This window comes from Pinus tabuliformis, chromosome 5_2 (genome assembly GCF_031772625.1).
Source record: "Pinus tabuliformis cultivar Carrire ecotype Pingquan chromosome 5_2, CPIR1, whole genome shotgun sequence".
NCBI classification, from domain to species: Eukaryota; Viridiplantae; Streptophyta; class Pinopsida; order Pinales; family Pinaceae; genus Pinus; species Pinus tabuliformis.
In genome coordinates, this window is record NC_142306.1 from 295,089,655 (window position 1) to 295,111,488 (window position 21,834).

The following is a 21,834-nucleotide window of genomic DNA, read 5'->3' on the forward strand; positions in this document are numbered from 1 at the left end:
CAAAAATAAGTTATTCACAGTGTTTCTACAACAAATATCGAAATATATTCTACTGTAGCCTTCACAATTCAAATACCGTGGATAGTAAATGCAAGAAAAATACTAACACAAGTACAATCACAATGACAGTTAGTTTTGGACAATTGTCTCCGGAAAACCCAATGTGGGAAAACCAGTGCAACAGATGAGGGTTTATTTATTGATCTTGAGTAAAATCTCATGTACAAGATACAACCAACAGAGTGGAAGAGGAATTTCAGTGAGAAATTTTACAGGCAATTTTTTCACGCTTCACAGTGAAATTCCGACTCTGGAGAGGCCCTGCTACCCTCACTGCGTCACCTTCTGTGCAGTGACTGCGTAGTCCTAGCCTCACTGCCTCTGCGTTGTCCCTCCTTTGCTTTGCGTCTTCTCTCTGCTCCTGCATTCCCGACTATTGCTGATGCCTTCTCTTTCTAACCTGTAACTCCCCCTTTGATTCGATTTTCTTTTGCCGAACTTTAGCCAGTGAGAAAATTGATCTGCTTGGGCGACTGAGTATTTGCCTGGTTCATTTTTCAAATGCCCATTGAAGTCCTTCTTATAATCCTCTCGTTGATCAATCAACGACCCAAATTAGATTCTAATCAATGGCTCAGATCATTTTGACTTGATCCTCGTCTTCTTCTAAAAGTTTCACCCTCAGTTTAATTAATACCTTTTAATTATTTTAATTTCCTAAGTTTAGACTTAGGCATCTGATCTGAAATCGATCATAAACTAAAACTTGAGTAGAATTTGATTAATGGCCAACAATAAATTGAATGCTAACCTTAAGTGCTGAATGTGGAAGACTGAAGGAAAGCAGTTGATTTAAGACTAAATCTTTAACTTAAGAAACATAGTTAAGTATGAATTTGCAGTAAGAACAGAGATAGAAGACAACAAACATTGATTACCGAGTTCGTCCTTGATGGACTGCGTCTCAGGGTCCGCTTTATTAGGATTGATCGAAAGAGGTCTTTTACACAGCAAAAACACCAGACTGAATGTGCACGTAGGCACTTCTGGTCTCTCTCAACAGAAAGCTCTCTCTCCTAGCTTTCCAATCATAGTTGCAGGAATCGCCCCCCCCCCCCCCCCGGGATCCTAAGCCGGAATCGCGACCCGTACGGAATCGTTCCGGAATCTCCAGGCGAAGCGCGATTCCGAATTTTAGGTGGCGCGATTCCTATTTTTAAAAACGATTCCTGCCATTTAGGTTGCGTTGCCCCCGGAATCGCGCTTCGGAAGGCGATTCGGGCAAGAGGTTGCGCCACGCAACCTGCCCGGAAGCGCACGCCACCCGCACGCCACCCGGGCGCAACCCGCACGCAACCCGGGCGCAACCCGCGGGGCAGCAAAATAAACATAATTTTTTTTTAATTTCTTTTAAAATTTAACTTAACTAAGCATGAGGGGGTGGGTTAGGGTGAGTTTAGGGTGACTTTAGAAAAGAATAAAGCCCCCATTCTCTTCTCATTTTCTCACTTTGAGTTTATGAGAGTTGGAGAAGAGAAGAGAGGAGAGGAGAAGAGAAGAGAGGAAAGGAGAGGAGAAGAGAGGAGAGCTTGGAGGAGTGAAGAAGGAGGAGCTAGGAGAAGGAGGAGGAGCTTGGAGCAAGAGCTTGGAGGACTTCATCTACAAGAGCTAAAGAGGTAAGTTCAAAGCCCAAACTCCCTTGTTTTTTTGAAAAAAAAATTGTATTTTTCTCCTCCCTCTCCTACTCTTTCCCATTGTTTCTACTTGCTCCTTTATTTACAGGTTGTCCACCACCTATATCCATATTCCAAGATGGTGTTCTTTTGGCTTCTATGTATCATTCCACTCTTGGTTTTAATGATGGCAAGGGTGAGGAATAGAGGGGAAGAGGAAGGGGATGAACTTGGTCCTAATAGTAGTGACCCAATGTATGATGAGGAGGAAGGGTTTGAAGAGGAAGGGGATGAACTTGAAGGGGACACTGAAGCACAAGATGGGAAAGGTACATCAAATCCCTTGTGGAACTATGTGACCAAACTTGATGGGGGAAAGGGTGGTGGATCTTACAAATTTGTGTGCCCTCATGGTTGTCATGGAGGAAAACCATATACGGGTTCATATACCCGTCTGAGGAGGCATCTTTGTGGGGTGCTGGACAGTGATGAAAAAAAGGGTTCTGTGGGGGTACAAATTTGCCCAAACATTTCAACTGAACAAAGAAGAAAATACATCCAAATAGAGATCGCTGCACAACAAAAAAACAAGAAACAAAAAACTCATTCTGAATCAAGTGCAACCTCTAAATTTGGTAGTTGCCCATCTCCTCATGGTACTTCTGCAACCTCTGGAGGTAGAAAAACAATAGGGGATTTCCTTAATGTTGCTGGGAGGGATGATGTGGATGGAAAGATAGTCCGTTTTCTTTGTGCTTGCGGTGTACCATTCAATGTGCTTCGCTCTCCCTATTGGCATGAAATGGTAAAGGCCATCAATGAAGCCCCAAAAGGATACAAGGCCCCCAACTATGAGAAAGCTAGAACAGTGTTATTAGAAAGAGAAAAATCTAAGGTTCAAAAAGCTTTGACACGTTTTACACATGAGTGGGTGGATTATGGGGTATCCATTGTATCAGATGGGTGGACAAATATTAGAAACCAACATTTGATAAATGTTCTTGGTGTTTCTTCTAGTGGTGCAGTATTTATTGCATGTCATGACTCCTCCTCCATCAGTGCAACTGCACAAAACATTGCAGATCTCCTATTGAAATCAATCAAAGATGTTGGTCCGAATAATGTGGTTCAAGTGATCACAGATAATGCAGCAAATTGTAAGGCAGCAGGAAAAATTATTGAGCGTACTCATCCACACATCTTTTGGTCTGGGTGCCTGGTTCACACATTGAACCTTTTGATGCATGATATTGTGAAACACAAAGATTGTGGGTGGATTGCTGATGTTTACAGGAAAGGGAAGCAGCTCATTAAATTCATCACAGGGCATACAAGGGTAAACTACTTCTATGGCACTTACTCCAAGTTGCAATTGCTTAAAATTGCAAAGACAAGATTTGCTAGTTATTACCTCACCTTTAGGCGGCTAGTGAGGGTGAGACAAGCTTTAACTAATCTAGTGTGTGCTGAAACATGGGATGAAATTAACAATGACACAGATGGTGCTAATGTAGTCAAGGACACTGTTCTTGACACTTACTTTTGGTCACAGGTTAAATATGTTTTGCAATTCACCAAACCAATTTATTACATGATCAAGTTTGCAGATTCAGATCGACCAGTAATTGGGGAGGTGTATGAGCAAATGGATAGCATGTTGGGGCAGATTAAAGACATTGTTGAGCCTAGAGATACCACCTTGTACAATTATATTCGTGTAGAGGTGCAAAACCGATGGGAAATGCTAAATATTCCATTGCATGCATTAGCATATGTTTTGACACCTAAATACTATCATCCATCATGGCTTTCAAAACCAGCACCTGGGGGGGGAAGCAGGAAAAAACCACACCAAGATAGAGAGGTTCACGAAAAATATATGGCTGCATTGAGTAGATTAATCCCTGATGATGAGGAGGCTGCATTGGTACGGAGACAGGTGAGCAACTATACGCTCAACACTGGTCCATTTGGGAGCATGCATGCAATTCAAGATCGAGAGCATTTTTCTGCTCTTGAGTGGTGGAACATGCATGGAGGGGGTACTCCACTTCTACAGAGTTTGGCATTGCGGGTGCTATCACAGGTGGTAAACACTTCTTCTGCAGAGAGGTGTTGGAGCTCTTATTCTTTCATCCACAGTGTTAAAACTTAAAAGGAACAGGTTGAGTTTAGATCGGGCAGAGAGCTTGGTTTATGTTCATTACAACTTGCGATTGTTGTCCCATTACTGTGAAGATGCAAAGTCTAATAAAGACTTGTTGACTTGGGACAAGAATCCAGAGGAGCCCAATTTGGAGGATGGAGTGTTGCGACTAGAGCAATTAGAGGATGCTCTTATCCAGGTATGTCCATTGTGGTATGAATTTTCCAATTTTCCCTTATAAAGCATTTCTCTAATTCATGTTTTTAATTTTTTTGTTAACTAGTGTTTTTTTTTTTTTGCATGAATTTTTTGAGCGATTCTAGGATGATGATGACCGTGTTGATATGCCACCACCCCCACCCCCATCTGGTCCCTTGGTTCCTAGGTTCCATGGTTCAACACCAACAGCAGGGGGTTCTTCTTCATCAGTTCCAGTGCCACGACTTACACAGGGACCATCTTCTTCATTGCCACCACGTGGAGGCCCGCCATCACGTTCTATTCGTGGTGGAAGGAGGAGAGATTAGTAGATATATTCACAATCTACTTCTTTTTGTCATAGATTACTCATTAGACTTGTAGACTTGTGAATTTGAATTTTGAACCTTTTTGGCTTGGCGGTGACCAAGTGACATATTTTGTAAACATTATTATTTGAATTTTGGACATGACAAATGTTGACAGTTGCTCACTTGCTAGATAAATCATAATATGCTCTATGTTTTATGTTTTATAATATGCTTAAATGTTTTATGTTTTATAATATGCTTAAAAATTTGATGTATGTTTGTAATAGCTAGAATATAGATGATTGTTGTACTAGTAAGTAACTACAATGGAATCATGGATGCCATATCTATCTTGATTTATGCAAAAAGTTTTCATGTCTTCTACAATTAATTTGGTATTTGGGATGTTTGTTTTGAGTATAAATGCAAAAAAATATAAAAAAATATATAAATATAGCAGACGCTTCCGCGGACGCTTCGCTTCCTAGATTTTTGGAAAATGACGCTTCCGCACTCCGCGCTTCCGCTTCGCTCCCGCTTCGTGCAACATTGTTTCCAATGCCTGTCTCGGTTCCCAATTCCACCTCCGGATGGCCAAGATACACTCAAATAAATAATTGCTTCTGTGGCTCTGCATCTGCTTACAAGACTCCAAAATCACTCTAATGCTTTTACATGAGAAAAATGATAGATTTATAACCTTCCAGGTTCATTCGAGGTCTCTTAGGCTCATATAGGCAAGTATGTTGTTGCATTAAAGGTTTAGAGCTCGGTCTTGTTAGATGAAGACACCTTAGGGAGTGGTTACATGGTGATCGAATTACATTTATGCCAAACCAACATAAAAAAAAAACCCAAAATAGCACCATAGGTTATAACCGAACCTGCTAATAGTCAACTAACGGTGCGGAGAGGCGGACGACTAGCATGTGACTGCTGCGCTCTAACTGCAGGCTGCCACCTCCGCGGTCCCCCTCTAGCGGTTTCGGCTAACGGTTCGTCCTACCAACCATGTGACAACGCCTTCTTCCTGGGGGTTCCACTGTGGTTTAGGGTTTCAAGTCTGTGGATTCCAAACTGCAGTTAAGTTGCTGTCTGTTCACATGCTAATTGCAACCTTGATGGTCACCATCCTCCGTTGCGGTTAACACTCCTACCACGGTTACCCCTTTGACTGTTCACATGTGCCTATCTCTGCTACGGTCTCCAAACCCGCACGGTTTCGTGACTGTGTGTTGTATTATTTGTTTTATAATAAAGTCCGAAGGTGGGTTTTTCCAATGGTTTATGTTTTTTAGTGCATAGGTTTATTAATATAGTTTTGCACCATAGGTTTGTTGCTTAGGACTTTAGCATAGGTTTTACAATGAGTTAGGTCTCCATGTAGTAGGTTGTCACCTTATTAAGTAAATAAACCATATACAACAAATTGTCACATTGTGACATCAATTTGGACTACATTGCCACCATGAAGAATTGACGAAGTAACCAACATCGGAAGAACTGAAGAACACTGGCAAAGCTGAAGACGACCTGAACTCTCCAGATTCATTGGACTGACAAGATCCTCCTGGATCAACATCCATTATAAATAATTAATTATTTTAATAAAATTGTCTGCGGGTGGAATTTCCCAAAACGACTTCTGGGTATTCTAGAATACATGCGTCCTAGCCTCCCTGCAAATTTTGAGGCTTAGAGCACATCCGATGCTACCAGAAATCAACACTCCCTCTTAGCGAGGAATGTGCTCTAGTAATGCAACCTGCTGAAGCATCACCCTTCTCTATAACATCTCCCTCTGCGCTGCTGGTATCTGACATCATTGCCCACCAACTACTCCGCAAATGCTGGCCTTGCCACTGTCAACTCTGCATCTGCATCTGCATTGCAACCCTCTCAGCTGCTGCTGCTGAAATTGAGAAACCATCTGTTGTTGCTATTGAAACGGGTTCTCTACCATACCCATCTGCTCCCTGAATTGGATGAACTTAGCTCGTCCTAGAGCTTTTGAGTACGTGTGCTACTTGATTTCCTGTGGGGATGTACTGCAGCTGTATTGCCCCATGCTGAGCACAGTCTCTGATAAAGTGACATCTGATATCAATGTGTTTCGACCGATCATGAAATACTAGATTCCCAGATAGTTTAATACAACTTTGATTATTGCATAAAATACTGGTCGCTTCCATCCTCTTCCTGAACAAACTCACAAGTAGTTTCCTAAGCCATATAACTTCGCACGTAGCTGTGTTGGACGCCATATATTCTGCTTCTGCTAAGCTCAGAGCTACCAACTTCTACTTCCTGCTGCACCAAGAGATCATTCCTCATCCAACGCTGAAGCAATACCCAAAGGTACTTTTCCAGTCTACTGAACTACCTGCCAATCTGCATCTGTGAATCCATTCAATCTGACGTCATCTCCTCGGGTGTATTTCAACCCATATCCGACTATTCCACGCACATATCTAAGAATGTGCATAGTTGTTGCCCAATGCAGCCTTTTTAGTTCCACCACGAACTGACTAAGGGTGTTGACAGCAAAGCAAATGTTTGGCCTAGCGTTGACCAGATACATGAGCGACCCAATGAGCTGTCTATACAAGGTGGGGTCCACTTCCTTGTCTCCTAATGCATCTATTTTCTTCCAGTTGGTGATCATAGGCGTAGCCATGGGCCGACAATCCTACATTCTGAATCTCTGTAGCATATCTTCCTTGCCCAAGGACGATCTCCCCATTCTTCTGCCAAACTTCCAACCCTAAAAAATAATGCATCAACCCATATCCTTCATGTCGAATTCTGCTTCAAGATTCTTCTTGCAGTCCTTTATGAGCCTAGATGACCTTGTTAGAAACAAGTCATCCACATATAATACCAAAATAAGTGGTTCATTCTCCCCCATTAGATAGTAGAGATTGGTATCAACATCACTCTTGACGAATCCCAACTGTTGCAAGTGACTATCAATCCTACCATACCATGCTCTGGGTGCCTGCTTGAGTCCATACAGGGCTTTCTTTAACCTGCATAAATGAGTTCTTTTTTCATGAGTTTCGAAGCCTTTGGGTTGTTCTATATACACCTCTTCTTCTATCACCTCGTTTAAGAATATTGTCTTGACATTCATCTGGTGAATCTCCCATCCCATTTGAGTTGTTAGGGATATAACAGATCTGATAGAGGTATATCTAGCTACAGGGGCGAAGGTCTCCTCATAGTATATTCCTTCCTTTTGTGCGTACCCCTTTGCCACAAACCTAGCCTTGTACTTCTCCACTGCCATCTGCAACATACTTGATCTTGTAGATCCACCTTGATCCTACAACTGATCTATCTTCTGGTGTAGGTACCACTTCCCAGACATCATTTGTCATGATAAAACTATACTCTTCTACCATGGCATCCACCCAAACTTGGTGTTGTACAACTTCCTGGAAGCTGGAGGGTTCTTCAACCTATGCTACCAAGGCTTGGTACCTGTCAAGTTGTCTACATTGCCTCTTCTTGGTTCTAGGAGCTCCAACAAACTCCTCAGCGTCCCTCAGCATCTGTCGTACTTCCTTGCTGGTTCTACCACTCGTGGTGGGAGGCTCAATCAAATCCCCCTCCTGTTCCATCTACTGAGAACTGCCTGTGTTTCCTACTTCTAAGGAAATACTAGTGCTGGTCACCGTGCTCGATCCTGGTGTCTGTTCCCCTGCTTGTCCTCCTTGCTGCCCTTGCTGCTGTTGGACTAATGGAACATATACTGACTGATCTTCTGTTGGCATCTCTCGAGATTTCCTGAAAGCTCTATCCTCCATGAACTTTGCATCTCGTCTTACTACAATCTTCCTGCTGCTAGGAATGTAGATTCTGTATGCCTTCGAGGTCTCGCTATATCTTATGAGGTACCCCTTTTTTGCAGTCTGATCCAGTTTACTACGCTTCTCGTCTGGAATGTGACAATATGCCACACTTTCGAATATCCTGAGATGACTCACCTCCGACTTCTTCCGTATGAAGACTCCTTTAGGTGTTCTTTTCCCCAATGCTCTGTGAGGAGTTCTATTCTGGATATACACCATTGTGTTGCATGCCTTTGCCCATAAGAATCTAGGCAAGTCTTGGTCAGACAACATAGCCTTTGCCACCCCAACAATAGTTCTATTCTTTCGTTCTGCTACTCCATTCTGCTCTGGATTATATGGAGTTGTTCATTATCTTTTGATGCCTTCCTTTGCGCAAAAATATGTGAAGTCTTTGTCCGTATACTCTCCACCATTATTTGAACGCAATACCTTTATCTTTTTCCCTAGTCATGTTATCTACGAGAGCCTTAAACTCTCTGAACCGATCAAAGACATCATCCTTGGTCTTTAAGAAATAGATCCAGGTTTTTCTAGAGTAATCATCAATAAAGGTGACGAAGTATTCGCCACCACTAAGAGCTCTCGTGGACATTGGGCCACAAATATCTGGGTGTATCAATCCCAATACATCTTTCGCTTTTGTTGTTACTTCTAGAAAACGCTGCCTTAGTGTACTTGCCTAGTACGCATCCTCTGCATACACTATCATGCTCAGTACTGAGGACTGGTACTCTTGTAACAGTCTCTCTAAGCATCCTCAGTGCTCCATGGTGTAAGTGTCCCATTCGCCTGTGCCACAGTTCATTCAGTTCCTTTTCGCCATTATGATTGCTGCCTATCAGTGCCATTGGAGACTCGAGCTGCAATCTATACAGTCTATTGCTTCGAGCTCTAATTTGTCTCATCTTCTTCTAGCTTGGATGTTTGACGTATACTTTCCTTCCAATGAAGTATACATCGTATCCCTTGTCCTGTAACTGGGACACTGAAATCAGATTCATTCCTAACTCGGGCACATGCAGAACATTAGTGGCTCGGATGCTGGTTCCTACTTCCGTCTGAAATGCTATGGTGCCTCTCCTTACTGGAGTACACTTCGTTCTATTTCCCATAGTGATCTGGAAGTACATCTGCTCTTCTTGATAGCTTGAGAAGTATTCTTATACTCCAGTCATGTGAGCTGAAGCCCTGCTATCCATATACCAAACATCTGCTGATGCTGAACTTGATAAGCATACAAATTCTTATTCCAATATGGAAGATAATTGAGAGACATCTTGATTTTCCATCCTTATTTGTGCTATTTTTCCTATCGATTTCTGATGCTTTTCTGCCCAGCAAAAACTGCAACCCACCTGAATACTGCTCTGCGCTGAGATTGTTGCGCTTCTCCCTCTGTCACTAGGAAACTTCGATCTGGAAATCTTTCTCTATCGACTCACTCAGAGAGAGATTTTCCCACGAAAATTTTGCCCTCCTGTACTGCGCAATCCCTTTGCGGTTCGATTTGCTGCCTACACAGCTCCCACTTCTGTTTAACGCTAGCTCTTCTGGCTCCGTTCTCTTGCTTCTCCTTACCTCTGATACCATGAGAAAATTTCTAAATAGAAATCCAACTGCAGTGACTGATATTATTTCCTCTACTTATTAATTCAGAAATAATTTATTCACACTGTTTCTACAACAAATATCGAAATAAATTCTACTACAGCCTTCACAACTCAAATACTGCGGAAAGTAAAAGAAAGGAAAAATATAAGCACAGGTACAATCACAATGACAATTATTTTAGACAATTATCCCCGGAAAAACCCAATGTGGGAAAACCAGTGTAGCAGATGAGGGTTTCTTTATTGATCTTTAGGAAAATCTCACGTACAAGATACAACCAACAGATAAGGGTTTCTTTATTGATCTTCAGCAAAATCTCATGTACAAGATACAACCAACAGTGTGGAAGAGGAATTTCTGTGAGAAATTTTATAGACAATTTTTTCACGCTTCACAGTGAAATTTTGACTCTGGAGAGGACCTACTGCCCTCACTGCGTAACCTTCTGTGCAATGACTACTCAGTCCCAACGTCACTGCCTCTGTGTTGTCCCTCCTCTGCTTTGCGTCTTCTCTTTGCTTCCTGCGCTCCCAACTATCGTTGATGCCCTCTCTCTCCAACCTGCAACTCTCCCTCTGATTCAATTTTCTCTTGCCAAACTTCAGCCAGTGAGAAAATTGATCTGGTTGGGTGACTGAGTATCTTCCTGATTCATTTTCCAAATACCCATTGAAGTCCTTGTTATAATCCTCTCATTGATCAATCAATTGTCAAGATTAGATTCTAATTAATGGCTCAGATCATTTTGACTTGATCCTCGTCTTCTTCTGGAAGTTTCACCCTCAGTTTAATTAATACCCTTTAATTATTTTAATTTCCTAAGTTTAGACTTAGGCATCCGTTAAAAATAATTAATTATTTTAAAACTGTCTGCGGGTGGAATTTCCCAAAACGATTTCTAGGTATTCTAGAATACATGTGTCCTAGCCTCTCTGCAAAATTTGAGGCTTAGAGCACATCCGATGCTACCAGAAATCAACACCAAGGCCCTCAATCGCCCATCGTCATCACCCTTCGCCCTCGAGCCATCGTACATAGCCGTAGCAACCACCTGACTGCGACCACCATGACCACCTTTTCGCTCCCGTATCTCGCGTTCCCCCACCCTGGCCGTTCGCTGCCTTGACCTGCACTCTGTCCCTGTTGCTGCAATCTATACAGTCTATTGCTTCGAGCTCTAATTTGTCTCATCTTCTTCTAGCTTGGATGTTTGACCTATACTTTCCTTCCAATGAAGTATACATCGTATCCCTTGTCGTGTAACTGGGACACTGAAATCAGATTCATTCCTAACTCTGGCACATGCAGAACATTAGTGGCTCGGATGCTGGTTCCTACTTCCGTCTGAAATTCTATGGTGCCTCTCCTTACTGGAGTACACTTCGTTCTATTTCCCATAGTGATCTGGAAGTACATCTGCTCTTCTTGATAGCTTGAGAAGTATTCTTATACTCCAGTCATGTGAGCTGAAGCCCTGCTATCCATATACCAAACATCTGCTGATGCTGAACTTGATAAGCATACAAATTCTTATTCCAATATGGAAGATAATTGAGAGACATCTTGATTTTCCATCCTTATTTGTGCTATTTTTCCTATCGATTTCTGATGCTTTTCTGCCCAGCAAAAACTGCAACCCACCTGAATACTGCTCTGCGCTGAGATTGTTGCGCTTCTCCCTCTGTCACTAGCAAACTTCGATCTGGAAATCTTTCTCTATCGACTCACTCAGAGAGAGATTTTCCCACGAAAATTTTGCCCTCCTGTACTGCGCAATCCCTTTGTGGTTCGATTTGCTGCCTACACAGCTCCCACTTCTGTTTAACGCTAGCTCTTCTGGCTCCGTTCTCTTGCTTCTCCTTACCTCTGATACCATGAGAAAATTTCTAAATAGAAATCCAACTGCAGTGACTGATATTATTTCCTCTACTTATTAATTCAGAAATAATTTATTCACAATGTTTCTACAACAAATATCGAAATAAATTCTACTACAGCCTTCACAACTCAAATACTGCGGAAAGTAAAAGAAAGGAAAAATATAAGCACAGGTACAATCACAATGACAATTATCCCCGGAAAAACCCAATGTGGGAAAACCAGTGTAGCAGATGAGGGTTTCTTTATTGATCTTTAGGAAAATCTCACGTACAAGATACAACCAACAGATAAGGGTTTCTTTATTGATCTTCAGCAAAATCTCATGTACAAGATACAACCAACAGTGTAGAAGAGGAATTTCTGTGAGAAATTTTATAGACAATTTTTTCACGCTTCACAGTGAAATTTTGACTCTGGAGAGGACCTACTGCCCTCACTGCGTAACCTTCTGTGCAATGACTACTCAGTCCCAACGTCACTGCCTCTGTGTTGTCCCTCCTCTGCTTTGCGTCTTCTCTTTGCTTCCTGCGCTCCCAACTATCGTTGATGCCCTCTCTCTCCAACCTGCAACTCTCCCTCTGATTCAATTTTCTCTTGCCAAACTTCAGCCAGTGAGAAAATTGATCTGGTTGGGTGACTGAGTATCTTCCTGATTCATTTTCCAAATACCCATTGAAGTCCTTGTTATAATCCTCTCATTGATCAATCAATTGTCAAGATTAGATTCTAATTAATGGCTCAGATCATTTTGACTTGATCCTCGTCTTCTTCTGGAAGTTTCACCCTCAGTTTAATTAATACCCTTTAATTATTTTAATTTCCTAAGTTTAGACTTAGGCATCCGTTAAAAATAATTAATTATTTTAAAACTGTCTGCGGGTGGAATTTCCCAAAACGATTTCTAGGTATTCTGGAATACATGTGTCCTAGCCTCTCTGCAAAATTTGAGGCTTAGAGCACATCCGATGCTACCAGAAATCAACACCAAGGCCCTCAATCGCCCATCGTCATCACCCTTCGCCCTCGAGCCATCGTACATAGCCGTAGCAACCACCTGACTGCGACCACCATGACCACCTTTTCGCTCCCGTATCTCGCGTTCCCCCACCCTGGCCGTTCGCTGCCTTGACCTGCACTCTGTCCCTGTTGCTGCCATCTCCCCCAGCCATCAGCCACACATCACTGTAAATTTCAAGTTGTGAGTCAGTCTATCGTATCTTCCCGAGAACCCAAGTTGTATCTGGTACCCACATTTTTTGTTTAAAAAAAATGACCGTTCAGTAATTGTTTGATCGCGGCGATTATTACTCAGAGGAGGCTCCACTTGAAGGTTGTGACATTACAAGACATGTCCTTATCAAATTAATTGTATTATCAAAATGTTCATCGTTGGCATTTAGGCAAATTATGCAAAGACAAAACCCAAGCAAAATTAAAACTATATTTTAATTCCTTAGTGAATTTGAAATTATAAAAAAAAAGGGAGACTATCATTTTGGGCAGTCTAATAATCTCTCAATGATTCGATTAAAAGTTACTTTATAAAGGTAATTAAATTACCTTATTAAAAAAAATAATACATATTACAAAGGACAAGGTAAAGAAAAAAGAAGATAGTGGACCACATTATAGAAATATATATTTTAAGAGGTTTAAAAAAATAATTTCCAAGGTTAGATTCATATTTTTAAAGGAGCGTTATTATCAAATAAGTCAAGACAGGTATTTAACAAAAAAAAGTTTAAAGAAGGTTCCATACAATGTTAAAAGAAATGAAAAAAAAAATATGGCTTCTTTTCAAGATGTCCTTTTTGTTCAGAGGGATGTCCTAATTGTCAAGAATCATTTAGAAATCAAAATGTGATCTGCACAAAATCTTACAAAACTTTTACTTTAGTTGAATATCTAAGTGATTCACAAAAACAATTGTTAGCAGGAGAAATAAAACAATTAATGACAACACTTGAGCAACAACATGTAGATATTAATAAGGAAATGAAAAAAATGGAATCCAAATTGCAAGTTGAATGCCCATCATCACTCCTACAAAACGATGCAATCTAGTGTACTGAGAAATTGCAGCTGGAAGATCAAGAGAAAGACAAAATAGTCAAACTTCGGCAAAACAAGAAAACATTACAACAAGAATATAAAGATCTTGTGGATATGCATTATAAGGAAGTAATGGAAAAGGACAAATAAATTTCTCGCCTCAAGGACCACGTTGAAAAATTACTTGCTCAAATCAAGAAGACTAAGGTCACAAAGAAGGAACTCAAGAAGCACTTATCAAAACGAGAAGAGGAAAATTTACGTTTAAAGAACCTTAATAAAAAATTATTAGGACAAATTAAATGTTTAAAAGATGAAGAGAAAGATACTAAGGATAAAGTCAACAATTCAGAAAATGAAGAACTTTTATGTCTAGGGAATCATAACCAAAACCTTCTTACACAAATAAAGAAGCTTAAAAGTGACAAGAAGTCGCAAAAGGACAAGTTAGAACGACTTACTAAAAAAGAAGCATCGAAGTCTTCAGAGGTAACAGTACAGTTTGGAGAAAAAGGAATGGATACCGATCTAATCAATATTACAACTCAAGAAGAGGATAAACTAGTTGAAGTGAAAATGTACTCAGAAGTTGCAGTTCAAACAACAAAAATTACAAGTGAAGATCTCACAATTAATCAAGCAAACATCTCAACCAATGTCCTTATTGTCATCCAAAACATAAAAGCAAACATCCCAACCAATCTGTATGCCCAAACCAGAACAAGTGACTTATGTTGCCAAGAACGTCGATGTCACCATAATCCAGTGTTGTGACAACAATTCATCCCAAGTTTTTAATAATCGCAATATTCCACAAAAGATAGATTTAGGATGGTTAGATCCCTTTTCAGTTCAACAATTTTGTTTCACTCAAAGGATCCTATCATCTTGTATCATCGAAAATGACAAATTGAAGAATTCTGAAAGATGCGAGTCGATTACAAGATAAAGAAAAAGAAATAGATAAGGAAATAAATAATAAAATATATATAAATATAATATAAATAAATATAAATAATAACAATCATAAATAATGAATAATTAACTAATAATTAGTGTTCTAGAGTCATGTCTCTAAGTACATGACCATTTGTGAATGGGTACCTACCTAGGTATATAAATGGGACACTTAGTTGTAATCATCATCCTCTCATATCTTTTGAACATTTGTATATAAATATTACTTTCCTATAATGGATATTTACATATAACAGACATTCTGAGTATTTCTGTTGCATTTATGAACTTTGTTCATAAAATTAACTTCCTGCATTGATTGTTTATATATATGCTTACTTAAATTTGTGTTTACTTTGATGATTCTGAAGAGGTTCATTTGAAGCTGTTTTGGAGACTATATTTTTGAAGCTGGACTCTCCTTTTAAACTCATGTTTGCATCTTCGATTCTGAAGGGGTTTCTGTGAAGGTGTTTTTGAGGTCACAGTTCTAAAGATGGACATTTCATTAAGAGCTTGTTTGAACAGGATATTGTTAGCATTGGGCATCGAGGTATTCAGTGGTTGATCCAAAGATCATGTGATATCTGGAGTATTGCCACATCGAGGACCAGATTCTTGGCATCCTCACCACATCTTTTACAGAGCCTAAAACTGTCAATTTTCCTGCTTTCCCTGTGATGAAGGAAATTGTCATTAAAAGGAGATAACAATAATGTCCTTTCCTTCCACCAAGTCAAAATTAAAGGGGGATGCTTGTGTATATCTTGATTTGATGTCATTATTTTCACTATATATATCAAATATATTTTGGTGTGACTGGAAGGCTTGCTCCTTTTCACTCTTTAACTATACAACAGATATTGTTCCCATTGTACTTGTCAACATTTGTGCTTATCGAATATCATAGCCATTGGCATGCCGTGTATCCATGTGCACTGTCTGGAGTCATCTGAAATAAGATTCTAATGTGTAACATCTAATTTAAGAACATGGGATTTCTCTAAATTTTGCTTTCAGATCTAAAAGGTTTTGTATCCTATAGATGAGCACAAGTCTAACAATGATCATTCTACACCTCAAAAAGTAGTTATTTCTAAAATTTCCCCTTTGGTCAACCGTTTCTTTTTTCCTCCAGTTATATGCAATCAACTTAATTCAGGATGTTGCTTCTTGTATTTATGAAGGAGAAGTGATAATAACTTCAAAAGTTTAGATTTGAAACCTGGATACTGTTAAGTGTTAACATTAGTTACAATTTTTGTGTTTGATTTCAGGTAAATCCAGAAAATTAAATGGGAAGCATAGCCAAGCTAGTAAGACAGGCAAGAAGAGAAGTTGCAAATCTGATAGGATGACGGGAGCAGGTTATTTTGGCCGGAAAACTGGTCCGATAAATCCCAATGCAGGAGGAAAGAACATTCTTGGTATGCTTGAAAAATATTCCCCCCCTCCCTTCCCCATTTTAAGCATACTGCAATTGCAGGTTATAGGTGCCATGTGGCAGTAATGATTCCATGGATTCAATAAAAATCCAGTGTTGATACTCTCTATCCATCTTAGTACTATCTCTGCTCTTTCTATAATTGTTGCAATCTTAAGAGTTCTTGAGGAAATTCATCGAGGAGCAAACAAACATGCATTCACACAAAAAATTGTAGTTGAAATCTGATCCTCATTTATTCATATCTGATGCAAGCTGTTTCCTCAATTTCTGGGTTGTATTTTTATTGCAAGTGCCTTAGGCATTCTGATATCTTTAATTCATAGTTTGTTATCTACCAAGGCTCTAAAGCTACTTCTCAATATTGTGATTTCAATTTGTATCTTTTTCATTTATCCTTTTGTGTAATTGGGTAAAGTCATATATTTTTTCTTTTTTCTCACAGATTCTCAGATAGGAAAGAGTTTCGGTTTGTTATAACTTTTTGTCTGCTACCGGTTATATACTAGAGGAATCGGTAGGAGTGGTTTGGTAGAGTAGCACATTTACCCAGCATTTTCCCTAGATTTCTGAACACAAACAGTAGGAGACCATCACATTATGTGAGCATTCATAGACCCGAGATAGATGTGATATCGAGATCTATGTGTAGGCCTGTTAGTCTAGCATTTTGGGACTCAATAGGTGCGACCTTGTTGAAAGTTGATTTCACTTCAAGTTGCAGGTCCTTATTTTCTCAGATCGAGAGGCTGCATACAATTCATGACATAGGCTTCATATATCATAGAGAATAGGGGCATATGCTTGAACGAACTTACCACAGAAGTCAAACCAAAAATGCCGGAGATGATCCACAGGCAGGCCACAGATATTATGAAGAGAAGGCCACATATAACCTCTGAAATAGGCCGCAAACATTATCACTGATAGGCTGCAACAGGAGCCTCCTTTAGGCCACAGACATGCCACAATTAGGGCCGCAGGAATAGGTGACTAGGACTCATAAAATGCTCAGATAAAAATCACAGAAGTAGCCGCAGAGACCTCTGTAATTGGTCGCATGAGTTGCCATCATTAGGCCGCAGATACTAGGTCATTCTAACCACAGGGATACCATCAACGAACTGCCATATGATTTGCCACAGAGATAGAAGATTCGCTGCCTCAGATGAGCGAATAGACCTCAGAGAAGTGTGAGCTTCTTCTTGCCGAATGGAGGAGTATAGATGCCCAATTTATAGTTGTTTCCATGTGTGAAAGGTCACATCTATTGGGGCAAGCCGACATGATGAGGCCGACTTGTAGGATTAGGAGGGAAACTCTTAAATTCAAATTTGCTCCAAATAATATTTAAATATATTTTTCTTTAATGATTGCTTGCTTGATTTTGTGCCACATTGAATGATAATGAAAATAATGCCAAACAAATTAATAATATTTCCTTTAACCAAATTGAATTCTTCCTTGGGGCAAGATGGGATTCCAATGGGGAAATTCGTCCCATAGCTGCCCCAATTTTCAACACTCCCTCTCAGTTAGGGAGGAATTTCCATCTGCATCATAAGTCTCATCTCGGATGTACATGTCTTCTGTTGCATGTCTCATCTCATATCATTTCGTCTCATAGAAGAAGAATAATCCACAATCGACGATAGGGGAGATCGATTTACAAGGGTCAAGATCCATGAACTTCACCTCAGCTGAACAATGATGTCTCGATCTAAAGAAGAACAATAATCGTAGGGGAGGTCAATCCGCCACCCTATATCCAATGACAATAGGCAAGATACCACTTACCATGAGAGGTAAGGATCACACACATCCTATTGTCTACTGATCTTCCCACCTTGATCCTCAAGAATCAAGTGGTAGAACACATGCATCCCATCACTTGTGGGAGATACACACTTACCACAAGTGGTAAGGATCAGACACGTCCCAAGTCTCCTCACCCATTGGCCAGATGGGTGGCAATCCCAACAAGCCCAGCTTGTGGGTAGGATGCATACTGGGGTATACTCGGTCAAGTCCCAGACTTGACAATAGGGGGAGATACACACTTACCATTTCTGGTAAGGATCAAACACATCCCTACATCGACTATTGTTGAAATTTGGTAGCTCAGGGAGAAATTCCCTCCATTGGGAAGCCTTCCTCATTCAGAGAATACCCTTCCAGCCTTTGGAAGAATTTAATTTGGTCAAGAAAAAATATTATTTTTAATGCTAGAACCACATGCACAAAAGTACAAGTTGATATGGGAAAGGAAAAGCCACCTCATCTATCACATATAAATACACATCATGTCACATCACTTGGAGGCATCTTCACACATCGCATCTTCTCTCTCTTGATTTGATTAGTCTGTATAGGTTTGAAATAAGAAGTCTGAGCTCACACGTGCGAAGGGAAGGAGGAGATTTTTGTTTTGTGCATTGACATTTTGATTGGGACAGTTTTGACTAGCCCTTGACTTGGGTTGACTTGGAAATTTAGAATTTATCTCTGTTTTGGAAGGTCGAATTCATTCAGAAAGAGACTGAATTTTTCTAAGCAGTTTAACCAGTGTTGACTGCAGTCCTACAGCTAGGGTCTCCGTAGGTCAAACATCGACTTTGACCAAATTCTTGTGGGCAGAATTTATGACTGTTTTGAACAATTTTAACTAAGAGGAGGCTGAATATTCTGGTTGGTTGACCGAATCTTTTGGAGGCACTTTGACTATTGAACATTCACTGATTAGCGCTGTTGCTGCTATTGTTGACTTTGACCAAAATTGCAGATTTGACTTTTGACCAGAGTTGACTTTTTGGCTCATCTTTGATTGGATATTGGATTTGTATGTTGGGATAGTCAAGGATTTGACCTTTGACTCTTTGTTGATGAACTTGAACATTGTATCTCTCTACTGGACATTTGATGACAGTCTAATAAAAGAAGAATTTGGGAAGGGTTTTTCCTTGGTTGTTGACCTATGTTGCAGGAAACATAGGGCAAGGGGGCGTTTCCGTACAGAAACGAGTACGAAACGCTGAAACGCGTATGGTACGGCCCTGAAACGTGTTTCAAGCCGTACTGCCACGTTTCACGAAACTGAAACGTGGCCAGTACGACCTGAAACACGTTTAAGGGCCGTACGACTCACGTTTCAACTTTTTACTTGTGTTTTTTAATTTTTTTTTTAAATTTTTTTTCTAATTTATTTTTAGGTTATCCCAGTGACTTCTAGTTGCTTCTAGATGCTTGTCTAAAGTTATAAAAGTGAACTTTTGCCCTAGTGTTGATATGCAGTTCATGGTAATGTTAAATTCTTAAAGTAAAAGTGATATTCTCCTTTATTTTTCATTTTCATCCTTTTACTTAAATTGATATTCTCCTTTATTTTTCATTTTCATCCTTTTACTTAAATTTTTAACATTACTATGAAATGACTCAGGATGTTTGAGAGTGGTTTCACCCTCATTGGATTTCATATGGAGAAAGTAGAATTTTAGATCTCACTCAAAATCCAGCAGACTTATCTGTTTTTCAGGATTTCAGGATTGGGGGGATTGCAATGTTTCCATTGGATTTTATCATGTACTAGGGTATGGAACTTGTATTTAATCAAGAGAACCAAGCCCTCTATGTAGATGAGACTCCCAATAATGAAGAGCATGTAGGGTACTAGGTTATGAAACTTGTATTTAATCAAGAGCACTAAGGTCATTCGACTATGTAGGAGGAGACTCCCAATCAAGCACGAGACAAGAAATTAGAAATTTCTCATGGCTGATTTTGGATATTTCTATTTTCATTATGTGATCATTCATGAGTAAATGTGATGTAACTTTAGAGACTTATAGTTTATGCATTGACAATTGACAATTTTATCATAATGTAATAAATTAGAATGTATCATATATGCTTTATGATTGCACATATTTCTTAAATGTCTTAATATATATATATATATATATATATATATATATATATATATATATATATATTCGCGTTTCCCCGTTCCCAAAATTTGGGGAGGTCGTGTTTCGTACGATTCCCGTTTCAGAAACTCATACCCGTTTTCCCGTTTCGTGCAACCTAGTCGTTGACCAAATCTTATGTCTCTATTGTTCTCGATTATCTTCTATTGTGCATTGGTTTACTGTTCTATCTACAATTGCTTATTGTTGCTGGAAGATTGAATTATATCGGATAAATTGATTGCTAATTGAAAAAGAATTGATAAAAGTGATTGTGTTAAGCATAGACCATTGGAAAATTAACATGGTATCAAAACTAAGGTGAAGATAAGCCCAAGGAGACAAGAGACAAGCAATCACCTTTGGAAAGATTTGAAGAAGCTTATTTGACTTAGTCTGTTAGAAAATGTAACTAGTTTCGGTCTTCATAATTGTCATTACACTCATGTACTAGTTTATATCTTATGTAATAAGCAAAAGAAGAAAGAAATAAATTTGTTATTTTAAAGCATGGGTTTCATGCTTCTTTTGATTGGTCTTCTAGGTAAAGCATGTTTTTCATGCTTCTAGGGTTTGTCATGTCATAAGATTTATTATCATGAGTCGAGAGAGTTAATGCCATGTATATAAGACCCATCTGGGCAAATTGTATTGAGAAATCTAGGGCATTAGCATTAGGTGATTTCTCTACGATTTGTAACTTCTTGTGTATACTTTTTGCTTCTTTAGATTAAAATCTTCTTCTTCTTAGATTATTAGTGTTCTTCTTCATCAAACAGTAACCAATGCATGAACATAAAATAGACAAGAGACACAGAATGTAGGCTATCAACCAGGGCCAAAACCTCTCACTCTTTGAGAGGAAAACCTACACAAATTCTTCTTATAGAGATTCCAATTGACGAATACCAAGACCAAGACCCTTGACCTATTAGCCACTCCAAGACTAAGACACTAGTTCTTTGTCTTCTGCTCTTTTCTTCTTCTTGACGACTCCTTCTTTTCGACCTTCTTAACACTGAGATCATCTCAACGAATTTTAGATATACTAGATATGGCACCGAACCATATTACTGTACTGTCACCAAATTTCCTTACTGCAACATCACCGAAATATTGTAATGAATCACTGAATAACAACACCTTCATAGAACCAAACTAGCACCGAACTGTGGCTTCTATATCATCTAACTGTGGTATATATACCCTCATCCGTACTGTATCCCTCTGTTGTAGCAACAAGGCCTTCACTCAGAGATCCGAACTTCTGTTTCAGTAATTAGCCCAAACAGAGATCCTCGCTATCCTTCTCTCATCTATCTGAGCTCCTTCTATGTCATCCAAACTGTGACACTTTTATAGACTCATATACATTTGTCATATCCCCAAGAAGGGTTCTTCATACATGACATTGACTCTTTGACTTTAATGACAAAGGCTCTCAATGGGAGCCACTAAAAAAAAAAAATCTCTTGCTCATGAAACCCATGAAGCAAGCATTACAATAATAATTTTATTTTCTTCTTTTCATCATTTACAAAAATCACAATTACATGTCATTATGAAGACTGAATCTAGTTACACTTTTCAACACTCCCCCTTAACTAGGGAGGTATTCATAATGGTACTTGGTCATTCTCAATATGAAAAATTTCTCATAAGAAGAGTCAGATTGGTAACCCATTTGTATAACATCATATCAACCAACATTGTTACATAACAAGGCCCTGACTAACAACTCT

At 39.4% G+C, this 21,834-nt stretch overlaps 1 protein-coding gene across 9 annotated transcripts in view; it reads left to right on the forward strand.

Annotated features, from left to right (window-relative positions):
• LOC149158714 (uncharacterized) overlaps window positions 1-21,834 on the forward strand; it is a 242,414-nt gene that overhangs the window by 136,016 nt on the left and 84,564 nt on the right. For all 9 annotated transcript variants that reach the window (XM_089436285.1, XM_089436286.1, XM_089436287.1 and 6 more), the window contains one exon: window positions 15,964-16,113. In XM_089436285.1, the coding sequence (XP_089292411.1) occupies window positions 15,964-16,113 (150 nt within the window). The remainder of the gene's footprint in view (window positions 1-15,963; window positions 16,114-21,834) is intronic.